We start from the raw sequence: 27,134 nt of genomic DNA, 5'->3' as shown, positions 1-27,134 counted from the left end.
TTTGCCTTCGCAGTGCTGTGAGCTCAGTTGGAAAGGGGCGGCTAGTTTCGATTACTTGTCACGTTATAAACATCTGTGAACAGTCAGCTGAATTCTTGACATAGGATGTGAAGTTGTGTTTCTCGCAAGCATTTGTTAATGGCAGCATATTTTGATTATGGGTAATTCACTAACAAGGTTAATCCCTGGTAACAGGACACGAAAGAGAAAGCGGGCAGACGACACTTTCGAAAAATCTTCCGACGACTCCTCCAATGATGATGGAGATTCTTTATCAGAATCCGATTCTTCACCTGCTCGCAAATCCAGAACAGTCGACATACACACGCCAAAAAGGTGAATGCATGTCCATCATTGATTGTCATGACACTTTGGTGGTCCCGAACATGTCTGAATGTTCCCAAGAGCCTGTGTGTTGTGAGACATATCGAAACATCGGTTTACACAACAATTAGAAACCTGACAAGGGGACAGAACTATTTGAGCTTGTCAGTGAAGTGCGTGATCAACTTGGCGATTGTTCAAAACAAGCGTGCGCACATAGAATCTGTTCGCCACCCAATAATATCATAAAAAAAACACAGAAAAATTATGTATACTCAGACAGCATATTTTTTTAAAAGTCTGTAGCTAGGTAGGTAGTCTATCATACAGACCCTGAAACTAATATGTCAAATACAGTCCATGCAAATCTATAATATTTGTTAAGTCTAGATGAATGCAGTATCTGAAAGTGAAGAGAGTCTGGGTTCCTTTTTATAATATTTCATAACTAGAGCGGTCGGGTAGCCTAGTGGTTAAAGCGTTCGCTCGTCACGCCGAAGACCCGGGATTGATTCCCGACATGGGTACAATGTGTGAAGCCCATTTCTGGTGTCCCCCGCCGTGATATTGCTAGAATATTGCTAAAAGCGGCGTAAAACCATACTCACTCACTCACTATTTCATAACAATAATTTAAAATGTAAAATATTTTCATTTCAGAAACTAGATGTTACTGTTTGTCTAAGTGGGTAGGGATGGTTAGTTACCCCCAACTCTATCCTTAGCCCTTGGACCCTTGAATGAAAATAGCGGGGAACAAGTTCTATAGCGGCTTCAAAACAACTAAATAACTGCATAAACTAGAAAAGTTAAAATCCAGCAAGGAACTATGTGGTTGATATTCCTGAAACTCTTGTGTACTTTCTTGTTCCAGGAAGCATATCAAGTCCACTTCCAAGTATATCTATGAGACTCTGTTTATGAAGGGTGAAAACAGTGATGTAACCATCCGAGCACTTGGTAGAGACTGGCATCTACACAAACACTACCTCAAGCAGGTATTGTCTGCATACGTTGTATTTTCTTGTTTGTTCCATAACCTGTCTTTCTTGAAGTAATCTATAGTTCTCACTATTATCAGGTCAGGACACAACACTCGATTTGAAGGCATAAGTTGGTTGGTTGGTTTGTTGTTTTATGCCGCACTGAGCAATATTCAAGTCTCGACCAGACAATCCAGTGATTGATATCATGAGCATCATTCCACACAATTGGGACCGATGACATGCTTCAACCAAGTCAGCGAGCCTGACCACCCGATCCCGTTAGTGGCCTCTTACAACAAGCATAGTCTCCTTTTACAGCAAGCATGGGTTGCTGAAAACCTATTCTACCCCCAGATCTTCACGGGTCTCAAGGCTTAAGTAAGTGTCATGCCCCAGTGATATTACAGCCATACTGGGCATTTGTCATGTCGACCACTACTCTCTTGCATCATTATCATTTGCCATAGGCTTGAAACATAATCATCATGTAACAAGTTTTATATCTACAAAATATCGCAAAGTTTGGTTTCCAGCAAATTTAGTTTACAATTCATTGCGATATAACATCAGAAGATTCAGATAAACCAATCAAATCATTACCTCGCTTGTGAATCTGGTTACAGGTTGCTGTGAAGATATTAATGCAGGAAATAACATGAGATCAAACTTTTTTAAAAGAACAGTTTTAAGTTTGTTGCTTTTAACAGAAAAAATGTGTGCCATATTGAAAAGACAACATGGGTTACCTCCCTTGCTTTAAGATTACAATGTGTATTGGGATCTGAACATGTGCTGAGTGTCATAATGAAGTACCTTGTAATTTCAAGGCTTAACTGAAATCTCATGGTAAAATGCTAATAAAGGATTACGTCCCTTCAGGAAGAGTTACCATTCTTTTTGTGCATGTCCAATAAAACACCAAACACCCTGTAATCTGAGAGCATCATTGAAATTTGTTCACGTCTTGAAATCTTGTGTTGGGTCCGGACCTGATTATATATTCAGAATAATAAATACAGTAAACTGTTTATAACAAACACACTTACAATGAACTGACAGATAAATGCTAAAAAAAATAATAGTCTTAGTTCTCACACACCGCCTGCATCATCATAAACTCTGCTGCACATTTGGTTTTCATTTCCGTTTTAAATTTTTTGTTAAGAAAACAATGCAATCCAATATAGCATGAAGTTACTTTCCTTTACATGTGCACTGCTTTGCTGCCCTTTCCCAGGTTGATGGTACACAACTGTTACTTGGTTACAGTCTAGTATGAACAAGCATAAGAAAAACAAAAACCCTGCCCGCCCCCACTATATTTTCAAAAGTCATTGCCTGAGAACCAATTCTTATATTTTTTAAGCCCAATAAACTGGTTTTTTTTGGTCTCTGCTATTTGCTGTATATTTTCTCGTATATAATTGATGGATATAGCAACACGTTTATAACAAAATAACAGATATAGCAAACTCACTTTGTGCTCCAGTGTATACTCAGTCAACGACAATGTTTATGTTAATATTGAACAGTTAATCTCTGAGGTGCTCACATTTCTCCAACCAGTCAATCAAAACATCCCCGGCCACACATTGCTGCTTCAAGCAGCAATAAACAATTGAACACAAGTGATTAACTGGATTAAGAACGGGCACTTGTCCTCAATATGCACCCACAATTAATTTTCAAACAATGATTAGGCTATAGCCTTTGAAGTGGATATATTCTGTCTATAAAATGCAGAGACTCGTGTGAGGAAACATGACTTGATACATGACAGTAAAGATTCTTAGAACAAACTATGGTTATAACAAACAAAAATTAGTGGTCCCTTTGACTTTGTTATAACCGTAGTTTGTGTAAAAAAAATTTAATTGTCAAGAAATTGGAGACCGCCTCCATGTTCAAGTGGTGGAGCGTCCGCCTGGAGAGTGGAATGTAGGGGGTTCGATCCCCGGCCGCACCATACTAAAAGACATTTTTAAGATGGTACTCTCATATGTTTGTGTATTTCAGTCCGGTTACTTCTGTGGCATGCTGAGTGGTTCATGGAGGGAATCCAGCCAGGATGTCATACAGCTGGACATACCAGACAACAATGTTGATGAAAAAGGTAGATGTATACTGTTTCATACATCTTGAGGACATGTATTAATGCATGCATAAGGAGGACATGTTATGTACATGATATATCACTGTATATGTGGCATAAAATGAATACTATGTCCTGAGTGCTTACGAGATGGTTTCCAAATTGAAATGCATAGGTTAGCCTAGAAATCGGTTCACATGGAACTAAGTTGTGAAATAAAGTCAGTGACTCAGTGACTGAGTGTTTACGAGATGATTTAGATCTTAGATATCGCATCAACATTCATTCAGGGTCATTGAGAATCGTGTACATCGCGTTCTGTTACACTTTCAAAAGTTTCAACTGCATCAAAAAACAATCACTGGTGGAAAGTTCAAAATACAGACAAATTTCAATTTTGGAATGGCAACAAAACAAATACTAAATAGATAAACCTACATCTCTTTCTCCATAATGTATAAATTTCAGACTACAAATGATCGTATTTTAGATGATTTTGCTAAGCCTTTAGATAATTCAGCACTGGTGGAAGAGTTTTCGATACGTTACACAACATAAGACGGAAATGGACAGCGAAATTGACGAAAGCACCATGTTTCATCTCATTCTTTAATTTAAATGATATATTTTTTGCCAACTAACTCTAACACCATTTACAACAGTCACTGTTTTGTGTCATCACTTTGAATATATTAAATTACGATCTAAACACACATTGTCGAAGACTAGAAATTGGATAACTGCAGATTGTTATCTCCTGCATGCCCACGAAATGAACAGCTGATCATGGTTAACACATCTGCTAAACAATCTATATTTGTACTCGCACATAATTCCTCTGAAAGTTGACAATGAACAGAAATACATTAATAATAATTATGTAATTGGTATTTGATTTCAGTTGACAATACGCAGTATCCAGTAATATACTCATATTTTTAAATATTCGCAGTTGAATAATTCATGTTCGAAAATAGGATATGTGAGGATATATCTATATAATCTAGTGACATTAATTGCAACATAATTTGAATCACAAATACTGAATATCAAATACAGTTTCCACTTTTTGAAGACGAAATATCTCTGATATTTAGCAAAATCTCTTCACACGCCCAAAAATCTCATTGCTTTCGGACCGAGGTAAACACGCCTGCTAAACGATCTATACCGGTAATTGTACTCTCGCATAATTCCTGCTAAAGTTGAAAATGGACAGAAATACATAGATAATAATGTAATTGACATTTGATTTCAGTTGACAATGCGCATAATCCAATAATATTTACATATTTGAAATATTTGCAGTGGAATAATTCATGTTCGGAAATAGGATATGTGAGGATAGTAATCCAGTAACATAAGTTGCTACATAATTCGAGCCACAAATACCGAAAATCAAATACAGATTCCACTCTTTGAAAATAAAAGTATCTCTGATAATAAGCAAAATCTCATCACATGCAAAAAAATCTTGTTGCTTACGGACCACTGGAGATTTTCTCTTTTAGAAACAATTTTGAGGATAATCCTTGCTCTCAGAATATTGTCACTATTGAAAGATTCGAAAGAGGCATGTCTCTTCCTGAATCCAGAACAGTGTTGAAAGCTGGCAGGAATTCAGGGTTTACAGATAGTAAATCAGAAACAAGTCAAGTCAAAATAGGCCTCGAATTTCCCCCATTGCCACTCTTATATATGGACCGGCTGCCTTCTAGAAACTGTTCCACCCATAAACTTCTTGAATGATCAAGCCAGCCATGTTAATATATAAAACCAGGGCAGGTAACTTTAATTCTAGTACAAAATCTGGCTACGGTGCTTGATATTTTTTTACCAGGATTGTTGGTTTAATTAATTGAAAATTTCAACATATATTTTGGTTTGGGCACTGTCGTTTACTGTTGGCAACTTAGCATTACAGATGAAATTTTTCTTCGTGTATATATAATATTGTGTTTCATATCGCAACCTTACTTTCTAGATATATCATGATATTACCATGATTGCCCCTGAGATATGCATAATATATGTATCATAAGCACCATTATGTATTGTTACAACACACTCTGGACTATGAGATGACCAGTCCTTGTTTTATCCCTTTAATGCAGAGTGCAGGGTAAAAACAAGTACAATCTTGTAATGACTTTCGGTATGACGTGGCCAGGGATGAAACCACAGACATTCTACTTTATTGGCGGACACTTTAACCACTACCCCACAGGCGGTTTACAATCGTAAGAGTTATGTATGGTATCATCCTGTTTTCAGCTCTGAAGACGGCCCTGGGCTGTCTGTATAAAGACGATGTGGTCCTGAAGCCAGTCGATGTCATCGGAGTATTGGCAGCTGCTACTCTCCTGCAGATGGTTGGTCCCACAGTTACATGTTTAGAAATACTGAAATAGTGATAGACGGTGAAATGAAACTACTAGTAATATTTATTTGACCCGTGAAGATCCGGGGTAGAATAGGTCTTCAGCAACCCATACTTGCCGTAAAGGCAACTATGCTTGTCATAAAAGGCGACTAACGGGGAACTCGGGGAATGAGTTCCATACACCGCACTTTTGTACTCAAAGCAGTGTTGTTGTAAAGGCGAATAACGGGATCGGGTGGTCATGCTCGCTGACTTGGTTGATGCATGTCATCGGTCCCAATTGCGTGGATCGATGCTCATGATATTAATCACTGGATTGTCTGGTCCAGACTCGAAATATTCATATTGTTATTTTACATTGTTAGCAGAAAATGTTTTCTAATCATGCAACCTCTAAAGCTCAACACAAAACAACTGTTACGGACTGTATGACTTAGTTTGAAACTGGTACCGCAAAGCTTAAGAAAGCTGCTTTCTAAATGGCTACGTTGACTTCCTCTTAGTCATTTCATTAGTCGGTCATAAGCAAGTATATCTCTGCATCCATTGTAATATGCAGCAACCAACTGACTCGTCTCGCATCAAAACACGGGCTGTGTACTCATGGGCATATGACCACGGAGTACGCTGATCACTGTGTCCGATTAACGACACTGATTAATGAGTGATTTCGGTAATTCGTTGCAAATTAAAATTGTCGGAGTCGGAGTGCGAAACTGTCAGATTAACGGGTCTCAATAGCACTGATTTGATCTGTTCCCATCAGTAGTGTCAGATAAAGCCGATTGTTGGATTAACGAGACTTGACTGTACTAAAGTAAATATGACGATGTCAAAGTCAGTATGGTCAATCAATTTCGGAGGGAAACATCATTTGTGAATGAATTTCTGTGTAGATTTTAGGTTGAACTATACAGATAATAATAAAGAAACTTACCCAACATACCAGAGGGCAGAAAAATATCAGGTATCTTTTGTAAAGAGTTTCATAGTATACTTGTAATACCATGCAGTCTTAGTTATAAAGTGAGTTTGCTTCACTGAAAAGTTTTTATGCAATGCAGACTTCAGACTAGTGGCTGTGATGACATAATGGAGGTATGTAGATACATATTTTCCTGAGGCTGAGGAAGAACAAATGTCTATTTCAGGATGGTCTGATCAAACACTGCACAGAGTTCATGAAAGAAACTATCAGGTGAGTTCAGTCACAGGTACCCTGTGAACCTGTTAACAAGCTGCTGTCTACAGTTCTCTGTCTACTGTACTGGTCAACCCTCAGTTCTTGCCATGGAGACAAAGGTATTTTCGACTGTGGTCTAGACAGTGTTAGAATATATCAATTAATGTAACAGGAGGGCTGGCTGTGTTTTTTTATGATAAAGGGAAGCAACCAGCTACGTTTTTCATGACAAAGGGAAACAACCAGCAATCTGCACGACAGTTTACGAACCGGATTTCGATTTGGTTGCGTGATTTTGATTGGACTATGCATAGACTCGTTAGTCCAGCCAAAATGTAACTCCATAATACCATCCTAGTTTGGCAAGGGTGGAAACTAAACTTAAATACTCTCTTGCCTCAGGAAGATGGCTGGAAGTTGGCTACATTGTTCATTTCATCTCTACTACTATGTCACCAGACCCTGACCCTGTACACAGCACTGGAATATATCTGTGGCATAACGCAGCATTCATTCCCTCCCTTTCAGACATTATTTGCCATGCATATATTACCCATGTGTTGTACATCAGTTCCAGCACAGCAGTGACGTACCAGGCTGCCAGTCAGATGTACTCCCTCCCCGACGTTGCTGCCTTCTGTCAGGGCTGGATGCTGCACAATGTCATGGCACCCAGTAACCTGGCTATACTCAAGGATATCAGGTATAGTGCCACCCAGTAACCTGTCTATACTCTAGGATATCAGGTGCAATGGCACCCTTTAACCTGGCTATACAATGACGCTCAATAACCTGGCTATACAGTAACCTGGCTATACAATGATGCCCAGTAACCTGGCTATGCAATGATGCCCAGTAACCTGGCTATACTCAAGGATATCAAGTAGAAAGCCACCAAGAAACCTGGCTTTACAATGATGCCCACTGACCTAGCTATTCTCAAGGATATCAGGTAGAATGCCACCCAATAACCTGGCTATACAATGATGCCCTGTAACCATGCTATACAGTAACCTGGTTATACAATGATGCCCAGTAACATAGCTATACAGTAACCTGGCTGTACAATGATGCCCAGTAACCATGCTATACAGTAACCTGGCTATACTCAAGGATATCAAGTAGAATGCCACCCAGAAACCTGGCTATACAGTAACCTGGCTATACAATGATGCCCAGTAACATAGCTATACTCAAGGATATCAGGTTAAATGACACCAAGTAACCTGGCTATACAATGACGCCATGTAACCTTGCTATGCAATGACATCCTGTAACCTTGCTATGCTCAAGGATATCAGGTACAATGACACCCAGTAACCATGCTATGCTCAAGGATATCAGGTACAATGACACCCAGTAACCTGGCTATATAGTGATGCCCAGGAACCTGGCTATACTCAAGGATATCAGGTACTATACAATAAGTGGTTCTTAGTGTTGGTAGCTTCACTGACATTCAACTAGGAGTGGTTATACAATGGTATGTTATCTAGATTTCCAATGTTCTTTTCTCATGTGAACTCTGGGGCGGTCGGGTAGCCTTGTGGTTAAAGCGTCCGCTCGTCACTCTGAAGACCCGGGTTTGATTCTCCTCAGTGATACAATGTGAGAAGCCCATTTCTGGTGTCTCCAGCCATGATATTGCTGGAATATTGCTAAAAGCGGTGTAAAACCATACTGACTCACTCACCCATGTTAACTCATGATATCTCAAGTACATACTGATTGATTTGAGTCAAGTGTTCCAGATATGACCCAGTGGGAACCGGAGTTAGAATTAACTGGCACTCACCAGGTGTCAGAATGTTTTGTATTTTATCTTGCAAAACAAACAAATGCAGATTGTCAGGTGGCTTGTGGAGATCCAGGGTTAGAATAATGCCCCAGCACAAGAGCTGGTGGTCTGCCTCAGTGAACTGGCTGATTGTGTGTCATCATACCTTGAAGTTGTGGGATGGTGCTCGTGACGTCAACCACCGGTTTATCTGACAAGACTGAGATAATGCAAGATTACATGCTCAATTATAAGATGTATTGATGCAATTTCAATTTATGTATACATGGTCTCTCATCATCTCACAAGGTACACCAGTTAGGTGTAGTTCATAACTGAATATGCTGATAAACAGCTCTAATCATTATATTATAATTAACAGCAAATTGTGGTTGAAACAAGATAAATACAAGAAAGATTGTGCCAGTTCTAAAAACCTGTTTTGATTTTCCTCGACAAACAGCATCTGTTGTGCTATATTTTGGTAACATTTATGAAATGGTGCTAAAACTAACTTAATTAAAATCTCTTTTAGGATGTCAGAAGTTTCACAATTCAGTTTATGGGGTATGTCTCGCAACTTATGGAATTTACTTTTTAATGGACATGAAACTTATGAATGCCCTTAGACTTGCAATTGAATGCATGACTTATGTAGAGATGTACTGCCTTCTGAGGGGGCTCCATGATGGCTGACTGTTCCAGTGAGGATCTGATGCCGACGCTGGTGAGTTCTGGGGAGCTGTGGGTGCTGCAGGTGGAGATGGATCTCTACACGCTCCTCAAGAAGGTAACTTGACCCAAGTGGCGCCTTAATACTCTGGTTTCAGTTGCATGATTTTGCCATTAATAAGAGTCTTCTATTTCTTCATCACCTGCCTGTCACGCATTTGTGGTCAGCATCAGTACCATATACCATTTCTATGACACGACCCACTCCTATAATGCGACCCCCTGTAGAAACCTTCAAATTCAATACTAATTTGTATACCCCTGGCTATCTAATGTGTTTATATAGGCTGAGCATGAACTTCGAAAAAACTTCAGGGATTTATCTAGATGTCAGATTACGTGCCCTTGCATGGCAAATTGGGAAAGAAATAATTATTCTCTGAAAATTGAGATTTTTTAAGAGGTCATGATTTCTTAAATTCAGAGGTATTTTAACATTGCTTTCAATATCTTTCTTGATGCTATAATTAGTGAAATACAAGTCATCACTAAAAGCCTTAACATGGGTTATAACAGTTGACATGAATAGAGATATTTTATGTTCCAATTACAGTACAGTTATCATTTGCATTTTGTCATTCAGCCAATGGTTAGACACCTCCCTGAAGGATTACTTTTCAGATATTTTATTTTGGAACATATTGCTTGATTAAAGAATGTGGAGAATGTGCATACAGGTATATGTTATTACCAAATAAGACCTGGGTGTGTCCATAAGGTTCCAATATGAATTTCAATATGGCTGTACTGCAATATTCTGTGACAATTGACAATATCTGAGACCTGAACTAAATATATGTTATATTATCATCAGAACTTTTGCTCAGTTATGATACCTCTGTGGGTGAAGGTCTGACAAACTTTCCACAAGAGGTCAGGTCAGGTCAGGTGAACTCGTTTTAACTTTAGACACCAAATCTAAATGAAGTGTGCATAGGTTCTTCAGTCTATCAAATCTCACCTTTCAAAAAGGAATCGGCTAAAACTTTGGCTACAACTCCATAACTTAACTATGTTTTTTGGAAAGTTGATCTTGACAAACGAAAGCTCCCCACACAACACAAATATGTCTTCGACAGTATACCCTTTTGGGTGAAGTTGCCATGGGGCTCAGAAACGACTGGCTGTATAAATACATGATTTCATGGGCTTTATGAATTTTTAAACTCATCCTATCTCACACTATGCATTTTTCCTCTTCTTTCAATCCTTAGTGGAAACATGCCTAAACAAAGGTTATCATCTTCTAAAAAACATTTCACCTGAACACACCATGGTCACCTTCCAACAATCTGGGTCATGCATGCTTTTCATGCCATTCGACCTACAGGCACTGAACACATGATTTCCCCAGCCAACTCATTCTCTTTCTAATCGCCACGGTATGGTGACGAGTATCTTGCAAGAGAATTTATTGGGTTGTTTTTTTCTCTTTTTTCCAGTTTTCCATCTTTCAATATTTTGAGATTTTCTTCTTCTTGGTTCTCATTTTCAACATGGACGGACAGGCCACGCGTCGGCCAGCATGCCTAACTTGTAGGCAAGATCGTGATCGGCAATCTAGGGCTCGCTGATCATGGGGTCTGTGATCTGCTCAGACTCACCATACCTCCAAGGTTTGGCGAACATCTCAAGATTGGTGCACACTCTGTGAAGCAGCAAACTTCCAACGTTTGACAAATTTTCAAGGCTCAATGTGCCTCACAGGATTGCCTAATCTCAAAGGAGTGGTGTAAGTCTCGATCATGGATCAATGAACCTCCGCAGATTGACGCTTCTCTCCAGATCGGCGATCCTCCACTGAGCGCTACTCTTCCAAGGATCGACAATCAGGGGATCAGTCATCGTGTATCGGTTGTGAAGATGAACTTTATACTGACTCTATTGCACTCGTCACAGTTAACTCATTCCTCTTATTCCAGTCATCTTGAATCTCACCTAATTGTTCATTTTCGTTCTCATGACTTATCATCATCAATGGCGAGAATTTCCTTCCAACCCTGCCTCTTATTATGCCGCGCAAACCCGGCACAGAGACAACCCTCCTAACTCAGCTACTACCAGCAGATGCCCTTTCCGAAAGGCCACGCTTGTCACTCTTCCTTCAAGGTGTCGCTCGGGTTCCCCATCACCGCCTCTGGTTCGACGTCTGCCTATTCAACCGTGACTGTACCAGATCCTCCGGTGACACTTCAGACTTCAACACAGATACTTCCTATCTCATGGAATCCTAATGAACCTCCATCCCGCTGCAACAGATTCAGTCTCTTACAAGCTGTGACGTCAGTGTGCTTCCCTCAGGCGGGTCCTCCTAAAGATACAGTAACTTCTATTCCGGCTACTCTTCAGCCAACAACATACTTCCCCAGTGGACCTGTTGCCAGAGGGGGACTTCATTGATCTTCATGCCTCCCCTGCTTCTTCCTCAGGCAGCTTTGACTGCGGATCCAGCTACTGTATTGATTTGGATTGCAGGTAAACTCCAGCTTTCCAAGAGAACTTCAACCAAAGATACTAATCTTTTGTTGTCCCCTATTGACAAATCCACCTGCGACCAATTCAGTGTCTTCTAAAGCCCTAGCTCCAGAACGACTGTTGGCAGTTTCTAATTTCCCTGCAGCATCACCTATGACCACATCTCCAATCGTGGCTGGTACCGTCGAAAGTCTGCAAAGGAGTCTCCTTGCTGCCATTTATCCTGACTCTACATCTCTTTGTCGATGCCTCAAATATGGGTTGGGGAGCTCATTGTCAGGAACTGCAAGTGGTAGAGCAGTGATCTTTTGGAAAGCCACTGATATTGGCAATGTCACATTTGGCAACACTTCTTCGTCCCTCCAGTCTGATGATCCAGTCAGACAACCTTTCCAATGTCTGGTACAAAAACAAGATGGGCTCAATCAAGTCTCTGGCGCTCGACCTTTTTCAACTAATCAACTCACTCAACATTCAAGTTCAGGCCGATGTCATAGCCGACTCCCTATCCTGACCCGACAAACAATCACTACTTTTGGTCATGCCCTCTTGGCCATCACAGAGTTGGTTCACCACACTCATCCAACTCACAGACAGAAGATTTCATAGTCTACCTCTAAGAGTCGACCTCCTTCTTCAACGTCGCTCCCAGCTGCTCCACTCATCACCCCAAACCCTCAATCTGTACGTCTGCCGCATATCAGGGCCACAACAATGCAATTTATTGTAAAATATACAATTTCTTAAACTTATCCTATCTCACACTTTGAATTTATACCACAGTTGGAAGGTGTGGCGTAAATCCCCAGCCAATAAAGGCAACAACTGTAGGATAAACACGAAGAAGCTGGAGCTAAAAAGCGATACAGAATAATATTAAGTAACACTGTCTGGTGTCATAAGGCAAAGTGGGAACACTAAAAAAATAATTTATGTTCCATCCATCCCCACATCACAATTCCTCTAGCCTAGAGAGAGAATGAGTTAGCTGGGGAAATCATGTCTACAGCGCATGTAGGTAGACCGGCATGGATAGCATGCATGACCCAGATTGTTGACCATGGTGATGCTAGATGTGAATTAGTTTTTAGAAGCTGATAACCTTTGTTTAGAAATGAGAAATGCATAGTGTAAGATAGCATAAGTATGTCAGTATACAATTTATTGTAAAATTTACAGTTTTGGATTGGGAAGTGTCTGTTTGTTTGTTTGTTTGTTTGTTTGTTTGTTTTTATAAACAGAAGTTCTATATTCTGTCCTGAATGCTTTGATCGCTAGTACTGAGTATATTGAAGCCTTGAGGCTGACTGTTCACCAGATGCATCTCCCTAGTATTGTTTTGGAGTGAATGATCTGATGTTAATGAGATTGATTTTCTTGTTCTACCTGAAACAGTGGATATTCCTGAGAAATAATCTTACCTGGTCTGGGCGTCGTTGTCAACTGATGTCCTGTGTTGATGCCTTTTTCAAGCAACTGACAGGTGCAGTAGCTGTTTAAAGTAGACATTCAGAGCACGGATTAATTAAACAAAATCCTAGTAACAACAGTAATGTTTCATATTGAAGTAAATGATCAGCTGGGACTGATGTATGGTTTCCTTTGAAGAACTTTAAGTTCAAAGATTACTCACATGCTCAATGATGTAAGAGTTGTGCTCTTTGGCCGCACACATCCGTTTCACATCCCAGATTACATCTTCTCGAGGCAAGGGAGTTCACTGACTATAAAAGTACAGTTTCCACCCTTGCCGAGCATGGCTGGAATTTCCAGGCTTGATCATAGCACCACCAGTGACTATTTTGAGTTATGTCCCTTCTATGTCCTTCCTATTGACCGATCGGATTCCATCACTTGCAATTGCTTCAAACAAAATGGCCTCACCCAGTCAAGACTATCTGGTCAATTATCAAGATCTATCTTGTAATAAAACGGGTCTTACCTCGTGAAGTGTGTCAAATCACTTGAGCACCTTGATTAAAAACATGAAAATATTTGTAAAATATCTATCGACGCCCAGTTGGCACACATGATTTGCAAATCCTTCAGTTGACAGAAATCTGCACGTTGCAATCCATGTTGTTCATGAACTGGCTGTCTAGTTCGTTACACAATTTTGATTGGACTATCATAGACTCGGTAGTCCAGCCCAAATGTAGCTCCAGAATTTCAGCCTTGTTCAGCAAAGGTGGAATCTGGACTTTTATAGTCATTTAACACCCTTGCCTCTGGAAGATGCCTTGATTATGGTCCTGTGTAAACCGGGTTCGATTCCCGACGTGGGTACAATGTGTGAAGCCCATTTCTGGTGTCCCCCACCGTGATATTGCTGGAATATTGCTAAAAGCAGCATAAAATCAAACTCACTCACTCACTCAAACCAATGATCATTGGTTTCTGGCGTGTCTAAGGGATGCAAATCTACCCAGCCAACTGCACCTTAGATGACTTGGCCATTCATTCCTCCTTTCACAGTCACACCACATAGCTACAGTTTACATTCACAGGTGATGGAGGGACCTAGTGAGTACTCTGAACACAAACAACTGAGGATTTGACTGTTTTTTTCTAATAATGTCATTGTGTAACTTCCTTGTCTTCAGGAGATGAGTGTTACCTGGAGAGCAGTGACGGCAGGAAATATATCAAGTCATTTGAATCTCTACGTTGGCAGTATGTGGTTAATGATATTGCTTCACTCCGGCTTATTGAAGCTGACCGAATCATTCCCAAAGGTAGGAACGTCTGCAGTTACATTCAAGGTTGGTTGGTTGGTTTGTTGTTTAACGCCACACTCAGCAATATTCCAGCTATTTGACGGCGGTCTGTAAATAATCGAGTCTGGACCAGACAATCCAGTGATTGACATCACGAGCATCGATCCATGCAATTGGGACACAATGACATGCATCAACCAAGTCAGTGAGTCTGACCACCTGATCCCGTTAGTCGCCTCTTACGACAAGCATAGTCGCCTTTTACGGCAAGCATGGGTTGCTGAAGACTTATTCTACCCTGGATCTTCATGGGTCTACACTGAAGGATTCACCCCAGACATGATAGACTACATGCACACCAGTCTTTCCCATGAACAATGCATGTGTTTGGTAACTTTGATAATAATCTACAGCTTATTGGCTATTCTTTTTTATTTAAGACATAAAAGATGAGTGGGTGTTGTTTTTTGTACAATAAAACACTGCAGGGAGAATAAATCATGAGGGGTGCAGCCATGAGTGATTTATTCTCCCTGCATTAATCTATTGTACAATAAAAAACGACCACGAGTTGTTTATTTCTTATATGAGATATAAGTACGGTATTACGTACAGTTTAGCTGTTTGTTGGACAATAAGGGGTGCAACCCTGATTGGTTTATTCTCTCTGCAGTGTTTTATTGTACAATATTAAATGACCACGAGTCAAATAATTCTTATGTAAAATATCAGTACAGCCTCTTCAAGGATGTTAATAAAATGTACAAGCTTGAAAAATATTTACCCGTATTTAAATAATAATGACTCCCTGCATAGAATCGAACATCGGCAATGTCGGAAAAGTCCATTTTATGAACGGAGAAGGGAAGGTTGATATTTCCTTATATTCTCACAATTTTCACGTCAATTATCTGTACTTTTCTCCCATTGCCAATTGTCATATCTCACCCACTTATGGTTGCCATCATTTTGCCATTGCGTTTGTCTACGCTGTCCAGGAACATCTATAGTCAACAACTCACTAGACACTTCCCTCTCAAAACAATGTCGTCCAATTCACGTTGCAGGCATTATGTTGTGAGCGCATGTTCAAATCTCCAGAAATGACGTCGTGAAATAAACCACTCTTCGTTCTTCATTGTTCTTTGTTGTTTATCTCGTAGCTATCCTATATTTTTTAATATTAACAGTATGGTAATATTTTATTTCCAGCCTGGCTGACTTCAATATATAGGTTTCAGTGGCATCAGCTGCTTCATGTGGAACAAGGGCTTGACAAGGGGTGAGTAGGGCTGTGTACATGACACATGTTATCATGGCAGTGTGACATCTAGGCTGCATATTTATTCTGTTAAATTGTGACTGCCTCCGTGGTCTAGTGGTAGAACGTCCATCTGGAGTGCGGAAGGTCCAGGGTTCAATCCCCGGCCGCGTCGAAAAAATGTTAAAAGATTGTGCTTGTTGTTACTGTGTCTGGTGCTCGGCATTAAGGGACTAAAACAAGGACTGGTCGGCTCGATGTCAGTATACGGTGTCTGAGTGGGGTATTCATGTTAAACTGCGGCATGGTATCTCAGCACTATAAATCGGCTTCAGCCTGGATCAAGCGGCTACACACACACACACACATGTTCATACACGTCGCTGTATAAGTGCAATAATCTTGGATGCGACCTTAAACCCCATTTCACCACCTCTGTTTGTTTGTAAAATTTTATTTCCTTGCACAAATAGTGCAAAATAGTTTTATGCACAAACCTATGTATGAGTATAGGCTGCTACAGCAGAGAAAGGGATGAGAGAGAAATGGGAGTGAATGGTTTATTTAAGATATGCTCTGAGTCTGTCAGAGAGGATGTGGGGTACATGTTTAACACTGACTGCTGATGCAGGCCCCAGGATGTGGAGGAGCAGGTGTTTCTGGCCAGAGCCATGAGATGTGGGCGGGTGCTGCCATCCAATGAAGAGGTGAGGTACTTTCTGCATCAAGTTAACAGTTCAATATTTCTCTGAATGCATAGGGAGTGTTGTGATACAGTGTACTGATTGGACACTGATGCTTGTATTGTGGCAAAGATGTATCTTCTCTAAGCCCAATATCACCTGATCAGTGTTGTGCAGTTTAATGTAAATATTGCTGAGTCTGATACAAGACACCATTCAGGTAGTTAACATGACTAACAGGGGCTTAAACAATACAGCTTTGAGAGAGTCAATAAACAAGCATTTGAAACTACTTGTGTTCATGGTTTATTGATAGATGTAAAGGGACAGACCGTTTGGTGAGGTGTGGAGGGGTGTGAGGTGGGGAGGGGTGTGCTGGGATTGTCTTTTTCAATATTTCCAGACAGTATTGGAGAGAAATAATCTTGCCTGAGAGAAAAGAATTCTCTTGTATTGAAGCAGTTGCAAAACAATAACATGTCTCTAACAAAAATCTCAGAACCCACATCCCACCCAACACCTGAATATCAGATGGTCCCCAATCCTTGAGGTTAAAATATTTAAATGTATGTAAACACACAATGTCGTCTTGAATAGGATCACAGTATCTGAACTGTAATTTAGCATGCTTATAATCTGAACTAACTCATGTTTTGCAGTTTTGCTGGCGATGGGTTGGCTACAGCTATGGTATTGACGGTCTTATCACCTATAAAAGCAGGTCAGTAGTGTCATGATCTGCCAACATGATGTGTTGATACTACCAGGACATCCCTAGCAGATGGGGCATGTGAAACTGTACCCTGGGGAGCCCACAGTGGTAGAGAATACCTCACAGTACCACTAGTTGTCCACAGTTGACTGAAGTGGGGAACTGACCATCAGAAATGAACAGACTCAGCTTCAGCTTGGCCAGTTTTGTGTTCTTCATGCTATTGAGTACCAATCAATTAGACCTTGTGATAACATTAAACTGTAAGGCTAAAAAACATAATAGTCATGGTTCTCAGACACCGCCCGCATCTTCTTAAAGTCTGCTGCAAGTTTAGTTTTTTTTCCATTTTAAATAAAAATCATAATACTTAAAAACAATGTGATCCAATAAAGCATGCAGTTACTTCCCTTTGCTTGACCACTGCTTTACTGTGCATCTCATGTTATGGTCATGGCGGCAGTAGGAGTTTGTATGCTTGTTTATGTAGGGAGGCCCTTTCCCAGATTGATAGTACACAACTGTTTATTTAGTTACTAGTTTTCTTTAATACGAAACAAATTCCAAATGTCATGCAGCCTTTGGGAAATACAGGTTAGAATTGGTCCCCATAAACCTATGCTTGTCAACAGAGGTTACTAAATGGATCAGGTCATAAGAGGTGACTTGGTTGATTGCATGTCATTGTAACCCTATGACAGGATGTTGCAAATAATATCACTCTGTGGATTGTCTGGTTCAACATCATGTAGCTGGAATATTGCTGAATGCAGCGTTAAACAAAAACAACTTCAGATGTCAAAGGGAGTGTTTCCTGACTGAGATGGTAGTGATTCAGTCGTCAACAGTGATGCAGAGTTGCATCCCTTAGACATGCCAGGATATGATTATCATGGGTAAGAATCCTGGATTTGCCCTGATTCCTGTCCATTGGCATGTCAGTTCCATACCCGTAATGGGTTTCACACAAGTGGAAAATATCTAAGACATGCATCACGTTTGGCTTTCCACAGATGTTAAGCTGACGTACCGTTATATAACTGATATACTGTGAAAAGCAGCATCAGAGTCACTCACTCCCAGATGCATGAATCCAACATTGCCTTATTGCTCGAGCAAACCACTACAAGTACTTTCATGTGACTATTACAGATTAATTTCCTTGATGAGAAACAACTCCTCCAGCCTCAACTACCCCGGGTCTGTCAGCCTGCAGCCACATAGGTCAATGTACATCAGGTGGGTCTCTATAACTGAACTAGGGTGACATTGTTCAAAACATCCATAGCGCTATGACTGTCGTAAGTCCATGTTAAGGTATGGGAGTTACGATCACCTTAACGCTAAGATCACTTTGTACAACGGCACCCAGGTGTACATCAGGTGGGTTTCTATAACTACCCCGGGTCTGTCAACCCTGCACGTACCTGTACATCAGGTGGGTTTCTATAACTACCCCGGGTCTGTCAACCCTGCACATACCTGTACATCAATGGGTTTCTATAACCACCCCCGGTCTGTCAACCCCGCATACCTGTACATCAATGGGTTTCTATAACTACCCCGGGTCTGTCAACCCCGCACATACCTGTACATCAATGGGTTTCTATAACCACCCTGGGTCTGTCAACCCCGCATACCTGTACATCAATGGGTTTCTATAACTATCCCGGGTCTGTCAACCCCGCACATACCTGTACATCAATGGGTTTCTATAACTACCCCGGGTCTGTCAACCCCGCACATACCTGTACATCAGGTGGGTTTCTATAACCATCCCGGGTCTGTCAACCCCGCACGTACCTGTACATCAGGTGAGTTTCTATAACTACCCCGGGTCTGTCAACCCCGCACATACCTGTACATCAGGTGAGTTTCTATAACTACCCCGGGTCTGTCAACCCCGCACATGGTGTTTGGTACCCAGCTCTGAGGAAAAATACATATGACCTAATCTAAAATGCACAACTGGCTAAAATGTGGTTCTCACAGATAATAACAAGAATCCATCTCTATACATTATTAAGATGATGCAACACAGATACAGCTTGGTTCGAATTAAGATATTTATCACACAGTTTGGTGATGATTTTATGAGTGTTTCATTGTCAGCACAATACTTCTCTTGGAAACTAATGCTTACTTTGTTTCCTGAGATTTTCCAGTATTTTTATCCCCTGTCCTTCAAAGTTGGCGAGGGATAAAGAAACGGGCTCCGTCCGTCCGTATGTTCGTCCGTCATGTTTCGTTTCCGGAGCATAACTCAGAAACCATTCAATATTTTTTCATCAGACTTTGTCAAGTACATGCTGAACTCGGTTTCTTTTGCTATTTAGAAATTTTAGAAATTTTTATTTTTTACATTTCCATGGCAACAAGATGGACTTAGGTTCTTTGAGGGTAGGGTTCGTTTCCGGAGCATAACTCATAAACCGTTCAATATTTTTTCATGAAACTTTGCAGGTTTGTCAGGGACATCGTGAACTGGTGCCTTTTGCTATTTAGAAATTTTAGAAATGTTTATTTTTTATGATTTCATGGCAACAAAATGGACTTAGGTTCCAAACTCTTCTTTTTTTACAATTTCTTTGACAAGTTCCACCTCAGTTAAAAAAGGTTAGGGTTTGTTTAGATTTAATTATGTCATAAATTCTGCAACAGGGGTGGGGATATAGCCACGTTAGTGGCAAACTCTTGTTAATATAGTCATGATTGTAGAAGAGTTATTTTGGGTTTGGTTAATGATGCTGTGAACAGCATCATTCAGTCATATCCAACATGCTAGGACCTGTGAAGATCCGGGATAGAATAGCTCTTCAGAAAGCCATGCTTGCCATTTAAGGTGACTATGCTTGTCGTAAGAGGCAACTAACGGGATCGGGTGGTCAGGCTCGCTGACTTGGTTGATGCATGTCATCGTATCTCAATTGCATGGATCGATGCTCATGATTTTAATCACTGGTTTGTCTGGTCCAGACTCTTATTTACAGACCGCGGTCATATAGCTGGAATATTGCTGAGTGAGGCCTCAAACAACAAACCAACCAATCAACATGCCAGTATAATGTGGGAGGAAAGCTGAGAGTAATGCACCACTTGGGTGAAACCTATGAGCACATGTATAGTGTTGACACACCAAAATCATTATCAGGGGAATCTTGGATTCATAACCCAAATCCCCCCATCTGGATTCCAGGTTAGAGTTTGTCCCCAGCAACCTATGTTGGTCGACCACATAGATCAGATGGTCAGGCTCAGTGACTTGATTGATGGTGTGTCATCGTACCTTAACAGTATGGATTGTTCACAATATCAGTCACTGGGTTGCCTGGTGCAAGCTCGATTATTTACAGGCAGTGTTGCTGGAATATTGCTGAGTGTTGCGTTAAACAACAAACAAACAAACAAACTAAAGGATTCAACTCTACCCTGCGAATTAAGATGCCATGGACCATTCAGCCACTTCTGACCATGTATAACTGTGTGTTGTTGCTACACACTTGTTAAATTGGTTGAACCAATTCGTTTTTCAGAATTACTGAAACGTTACAGTTCAAAAGAAGCTTTATTTGATGGTACTGATAGTTTTGTGAAGGAATAGGTCTCATGACATGTTACCATGGTTACAGACTCACAGCTTCCAACATCAACGAACATGGTTGTGTCATGGCCACCAAGTCCACCGGCATCAAGAAGATCAGTCTCGACAAAAATGAGGTTTGCTTCACTTGCTATTTTGTTGGTTGTTTTTTATACTGCCTATTGTGCACATATGTACAATGCATTGACTGGCCTCATAAATACTGTATATATGGCAAAATATTCCAATAATTTTTTGAACAAATAGGAAATGTGTAATAATTCTTTTATTTTTTATTTTTCCCACATATACCCATACATTTTCTTAAAACAACACCGGATCTATTACAGAATACATATTTTGCATATAATATCGTAGTCGGCTAATGTAGTGCATTGTATTTATACAATTTAACTTACAAAAGTAAAAAGTGTTTCACATAGTCTTTAGTTGGGTCATAACAATTGACTAAACATTCATTTTCATAAGAGGCGACTAACGGGATCGGGTGGGCAGGCTCATTGACTTGGTTGATGCATGTCATCAGATCCTAATTGCGTAGATTGATGAGCATGATGTCAAGCACTGGATTGTCTGGTCCAGACTAGATATTTTACAGACAAACCATAATTTGGAATAATAGCAACCAGGGAGATGGCTTCTTTTGATTGAATCCTGTTTCAAGCCACAGGCAGCAATACAACAATATTGTCCAGCTATATCACTGCAGCCTGTAGGCAGATATCTCTCAACCAGAAAAAGCAACAGTTTATCGACTGTCAATCTATATGCATTGATCCATGCTATGTTGGTACAATGACAGAGGAATGTTAATGTCAAACTGGCCATTGAATCCTCATTTAGGAGGTACTGAGGACTATGCCTCCAAACACAGGTGGGCAAATTGGTTTTCCAGACGCTTGTGGCATGTAGAATTTGTTGACAACCAAATTTGCTTGTCGTACTTGAATGGTGGCAAGTGGATTTAACGTTGCAATTTCATGTATTTTCTAATATATGTGTTCAATGGTGTCCCCAGCTGTGATATTTCTAGAATATTGCTACAAGCGAGGTAAAACCCAACTCACTCACTCATCTCACTATATAAATCTTAAATAGTTTTAGTGGACAAGTAAAATATATCTGAGGACAAGAGAATTTTCAAGTACATATTCCAACTACATGAAGCTGGTCTGTAAATATCGAGTCTGGACCAGACAATCCGGTGATTGACAACATGAGCATTGAATCATGCAATTAGGATCAAAGATATGCATCACCCAAGTCATCAAACCTGACAACCTGATCCATTTAGTCCCCTCTTACAAGCATAGCTTTGTGGAGACCTGTGTTCTTACCCAGAATTGCCACAGGTTTTGTGGCCAGTAGATATAGTTTGGATTTGTCACCTCCTAATTCAAAATTCAAAGTCAGTGATAGATGTAATAACTTCAATGGCATGAGTCATTCCATTAATACAATGGAATAATATGAACACCTGTCTTACATCCACAACATAACTGTCCTTTGCATGGACTGTACATGTTTGTTATTATACCAGATAGACATTCTGATAGCGGCAGTTAGAAAGAAAACCAGGATGACCATGCATGTGTGAGCTGCTTGTCTGTAGGGTATTAGCTATAGTGTTTCCCAATGTCCTATCCATCAACATTGTGTTTCCTTGACACCCAGTGATATGATCGATTGATGCCAAGGACAATCCTATCATGTGTTGCCCTGTGTTGATGTCATGATGTTGTTGAGTGGAATCTGCTGCAACCAGACTTTGGCTTATCCAGATCTGTCAATACTGGACCAAAATTATGTGCATTTATCATCAAGTAATATTTGTCTCAGCCTGATTTCTTAACTGCAGATTCCACACAGACATTCTGGGAGAAAGGATTAACTTATGTAAATAACCCCCAAAATAATCAGGATTAACTTTTCACACATCCAGTAATCTGTTGTCATTAACAAGCTGAATTAACCGTTGGGTATTGCTAACATATCATTGTACAATCTCAAGTAACAGTAATTCTTATATTATGTTTTTAAATATATGAGTTACAAATAAAAACTGATGTATCATTGTTGAGAGATTTAACGACGGAAAAAGTGAAGGGCTTATGTTAAAGGTGGATAAAGTAGAGCAGTTGACAGTCACTTTCCCTCTTCAGATATCCTCACGAGAGAACACAGCATGGATTCTTTTTATGAAACTCAAAATGCAAAATAATCAATAGGTGAATGTGTCAATATAAAAACCTTTTTCTAAAGTGTGGTTGTGAGATTTAGGATATTGAAAACACACACAAACTAAAATAGAGATGATCTGATTTGACAATAAATACCACAGCTTACCATTGTAGTTTTTTCTACTTAATGAATTGACCATGACATGAACCTTTTAAGCAAGGCATGCTGAATTCAAACCAGGGCTCGATTTTAGGAACTTGATTTGACTTGCACCAGGTGCATGTTGACATAAAAACCAAGTTGCACATGACAAAACCAGGTTGCACCCTGGTCCCATAAATTCAAAGTTGAAACATAGGCTGGTCTGCTGCCAGTGTCAACATTAGTTAATGACGCATTGCTGTAAGCATAATAGCAGCATGTGTACATAATTTTGAAGCATACACAGTTTGATCCATCAAGACCAAGAAAGTATGACAAATAACACAGGGATTAGTGATGTAGTATTTAGAATTGTTTTGTTTGTTTGTTTGTTGTTTAACGCCGCACTCAGCAATATTGCAGCTATATGACGGCGATCTGTAACATAATCGAGTCTGGACCAGACAATCCAGTGATTGACATCATGAGCATCAATCCACGTAATTGGGATTGATGACATGTATCAACCAAGTCAGAGAGCCTGACCACCTGATCCCGTTAGTCGCCTTTTACGACAAGCATAGTCGCCTTTTACGGCAAGTATGGGTTGCTGAAGACCTATTCTACCCCGGAATCTTCACGGGTCGTTTAGAATTGTTTTTTACCTGCACTTGAAGCATGCAGACATAAATATTGGGTTGCATTTTTCAATAATAGGTTTTACAATTCCAAGACTAGTGCTATGACTTCCACATATTATAATAGTTATTTGATAAAAGATAATTTCAAATGCTTTTGGCCACCTACAATTTTGTCTTGACTTTTTGATTTTACCACTGGCTACGTGGAAAATATACTTGTCGCCATATGGCTACTTGGTAAAAATTTAAACTTTGAGGCCTGATAAGACATATATTGTGCAAATTTCAAAGCTGTCTGTGTGTTGGTTACGAGTTACTTGTATTGTCCCCACATGTCCGGGGGAGCATTGGTCCCAAGCACCCTATACTGGTCCTTGGAGGTGAATATGTCCAGGGGTCAGGCTTGTGACTTGGTTGATGGCATGTCATCATACCCCAACAGTGTGGTTTGTTTTCACAATATCGATCACTGGGTTGTCTGGTCCAGACTCATTTATTTACAGGCTGTCATCATATTGCAGGAATATTACGCAGTGCGGCGTGAAACAAACAAAAAAGAAACAAACAAAACTTGCCTTGTCATGTCGTGCAATAATGACATCTGGTTGTTCAAGTTTGCAAATATATAGAAACATACCTCAAATCATTTTAATATATATATTTTTAAGTTTTAGTTTTTTCTCAATTAAAATTCAACATATCTTGTTTACAGACAGGTTTATCTGTTATAGACAGTTTATGGTTATTGGCATATGAGATCTATGTAAAGTAAGTTACACAATAAGTATAACAACTGAATTAACACAAATCAAGTATGTCAAATGAATGGTACTCTCAGATCTTATTCCCAGTATTTGACAAAGATGTCTGTAGGCAAGACCAAATGGCATTAAAATAAGCTTTTTGTCTTGTGGAAACCAAACCTTTATAATTTTGGGGGGATGAAACATGCTGGGTGGAAAAATAACTACCGTATTGACCTAATAAGCACCCACATCGCTCTCAAAATTAGAAATTGGGGGCTTTTATTAGAATATAATTTTGGTGGAAAAAAACAGTTGAAAAATCCTAAATTTCGTGGTTTATGCTGACAGCCTGAAATGTTTATACGACAGATATATTTTTCCAGAATTTAATTGCCCATAATTATGGGTGCATATAACACACGACTGCGTATTAGACACAAATAAATAGGTCTTGTGTACATTGATCAATTGGAAGGGTTGCTAATTGGGATTGTTCACTAGCCAATGTATTAGCAAATATCACCGTGGGTGCTTATTACGTCGAATACGGTAAATTCATTTCTTTCAAAAAGTGTTCTAATAATGCTGCAGTAATTGCCATATTCCTTGGGCTGGTCTTGTCAGGCTTGCATTTTAACTGTGTGCACATATCTTAGGGGTTCATCACACAAGTTTTCACTCTGCATAATCAGGGTCCAATTATGCAAAGCAACCTTAGTGCTTCGACTATGTTAAAGTTCTGGTCATTGTAGCACTAAGATCACTTTGTGCAAGAGGACCGTGTTGAATAGAAAACATAGGGCTTTTGCCATGTTGACATACTTTCTCCTTGCAGTCAGTGGTATTGTTGAACTTGGAGAACGGCTTCAAATTCCCCCTGTACATCACCGTCTGCAGCCTGATGACCACGCCCAACCCTGCCCTCTCAGTCCCCCGCCTGGACGTCAAACTATACAACAGCGCCACCTGCCAGGCACACAGACGGAATACTCGAGAACAGGACAAGCCTGACACTATCGCCTCAAACAACATCGATGACATGGATCAGTCTTATGATCATCTTAGCAACAGCTGTCAAACTGACCACAACAGTAATGATGAATCTCAGCCCTCGCAATCTCTTAGCCCCCAAGCTGAAAGTTTGCTGGCTTACTTGAGGAGGAGTAAGTCCAGTAGCCCTACAGAGTCTCCTGACACTGACAGATAATAATCAAGGATTGTGTGTGTCACTGATTGGCTTATGTACCATAAATATACTAATCAGGACATCTCACATTTCTGGGAGAAGGGATTGGGAGAGGTTAGTATTCGAAATCCTAAGAAATTTCAATGGATACCTTTAGTTTATCTGCAATATTGTAAGACAATTTTTTCTGTTTTCTTGATTCTTTCTAAGGAAGGGGGAATTCTCCTGAAATAATACTTTGGTTTGTTTTGGAGATTTTCTAAATCAAATGACATGGATAAGTGTATTTGACAAAAAATGTTTTGAAATTGTTTCATTAAGTATTTTAAGTAAATCAAAATTTAAAGGTATTATGATTTTGAACATTATGTTTTGAGTTTTGGTTTAATTTAGAGTCTGCAATTTTGTAAATGAAGATATTTAGTGTTGACTTGTTGGAGGTTGGCCACAAACAAATGTTACTGCTGCTATAGTGTCGGTCTCCAGAATCTCAATGTATCAAAAAACACTCTCTTGAGGAACCATCACATCCAGACTGCTTTTTGAATTATGACACATGTTTAGGGTTATTATGTATTTTGCCTGTCATATTTCAAATTACGACAGTGCTCATTTCTAAGTTTCCCTGTTCGTGTATATTCAGTGCACTGGCCATTTTTGAGGGAACCAATTTGGGTCTACCTTTAGAATCCAACACCATGAAGTTTACAAACACATCACAATGCATAATGACATAATTTGTGAGGTTTTGTTGCCAGATGAAACCGTGCCCAGTGATGTCAGCCTAACAACAGTAAATAGTTGCTTCCCTCAGTAGTGCAGATACACTTAACTTGAAATTTTAGATTCACTGTTATTGATAATATGATACACGGCATGTCAGCACCATAGCTGTGCTCCCTGGTTTCACCATATGGTAAATGTCTGTATCCTGTCTTGGTGATTCCTGACAAGAATATAGGTCAGCAGCAACGTACGCTTGTTGTAAGAGGTGACTAAATGAATAGGGCCGTCAGTCTTGGTGATGTGGTTGATAGCATGTCATTGTAACCCATTTGTGTGGATCAATGTGCATGGGGGCACGGGTGGCCCAGTCGTCTAAGGTGCCGCAATTCGCTGTGCAGAGTTGCGTCCCTTGGGCACGTCAAAAACCCATGATTGTGGGTTCGAATCCCGGTTCACCCTAATTATGTTTCTAGGTTTGTCAGCACCATACCCGTGCTTGTGAGTTTCACCAAAGTGGTAAACGGCTCGCATCAATTCGGGCTTTCCTCCCACATTAAGCTGACACGCCGTGATATAACTGGAATAAT

At 40.0% G+C, this 27,134-nt stretch overlaps 1 protein-coding gene across 1 annotated transcript; it reads left to right on the top strand.

Moving 5' to 3' along the window:
- LOC124134307 (germ cell-less protein-like 1) lies at positions 1–26,970 on the top strand. The gene is made up of 15 exons (XM_046499055.2): positions 1–336; positions 1,199–1,322; positions 3,327–3,423; positions 5,677–5,774; positions 6,937–6,983; positions 7,540–7,671; positions 9,451–9,535; positions 13,348–13,435; positions 14,556–14,687; positions 15,882–15,951; positions 16,562–16,637; positions 17,273–17,334; positions 18,478–18,564; positions 20,955–21,042; positions 25,471–26,970. Exons 1-15 carry the CDS (start codon positions 158–160, stop codon positions 25,840–25,842), a joined length of 1,737 nt encoding a protein of 578 aa, XP_046355011.2. The 5' UTR covers positions 1–157; the 3' UTR covers positions 25,843–26,970.
- The last annotated feature ends 164 nt before the right edge of the window (positions 26,971–27,134 follow it).

This window comes from Haliotis rufescens, unplaced genomic scaffold, assembly GCF_023055435.1.
Source record: "Haliotis rufescens isolate VD_foot unplaced genomic scaffold, xgHalRufe1.0.p SCAF_11, whole genome shotgun sequence".
In the NCBI taxonomy this organism is placed as follows: domain Eukaryota; kingdom Metazoa; phylum Mollusca; class Gastropoda; order Lepetellida; family Haliotidae; genus Haliotis; species Haliotis rufescens.
This window is presented reverse-complemented; position numbering and strand designations above follow the sequence as displayed.

Excerpts from the sequence above, each read along its gene's own strand:
- LOC124134307 (XM_046499055.2), top strand. The coding sequence starts at position 158 with ATGGGTAATTCACTAACAAGGTTAATCCCTGGTAACAGGACACGAAAG. Across the intron at positions 337-1,198 it reads GACATACACACGCCAAAAAG|GAAGCATATCAAGTCCACTT; the intron begins GTGAATGCATGT and ends TTCTTGTTCCAG. Across the intron at positions 16,638-17,272 it reads TGCTGCCATCCAATGAAGAG|TTTTGCTGGCGATGGGTTGG; the intron begins GTGAGGTACTTT and ends CATGTTTTGCAG.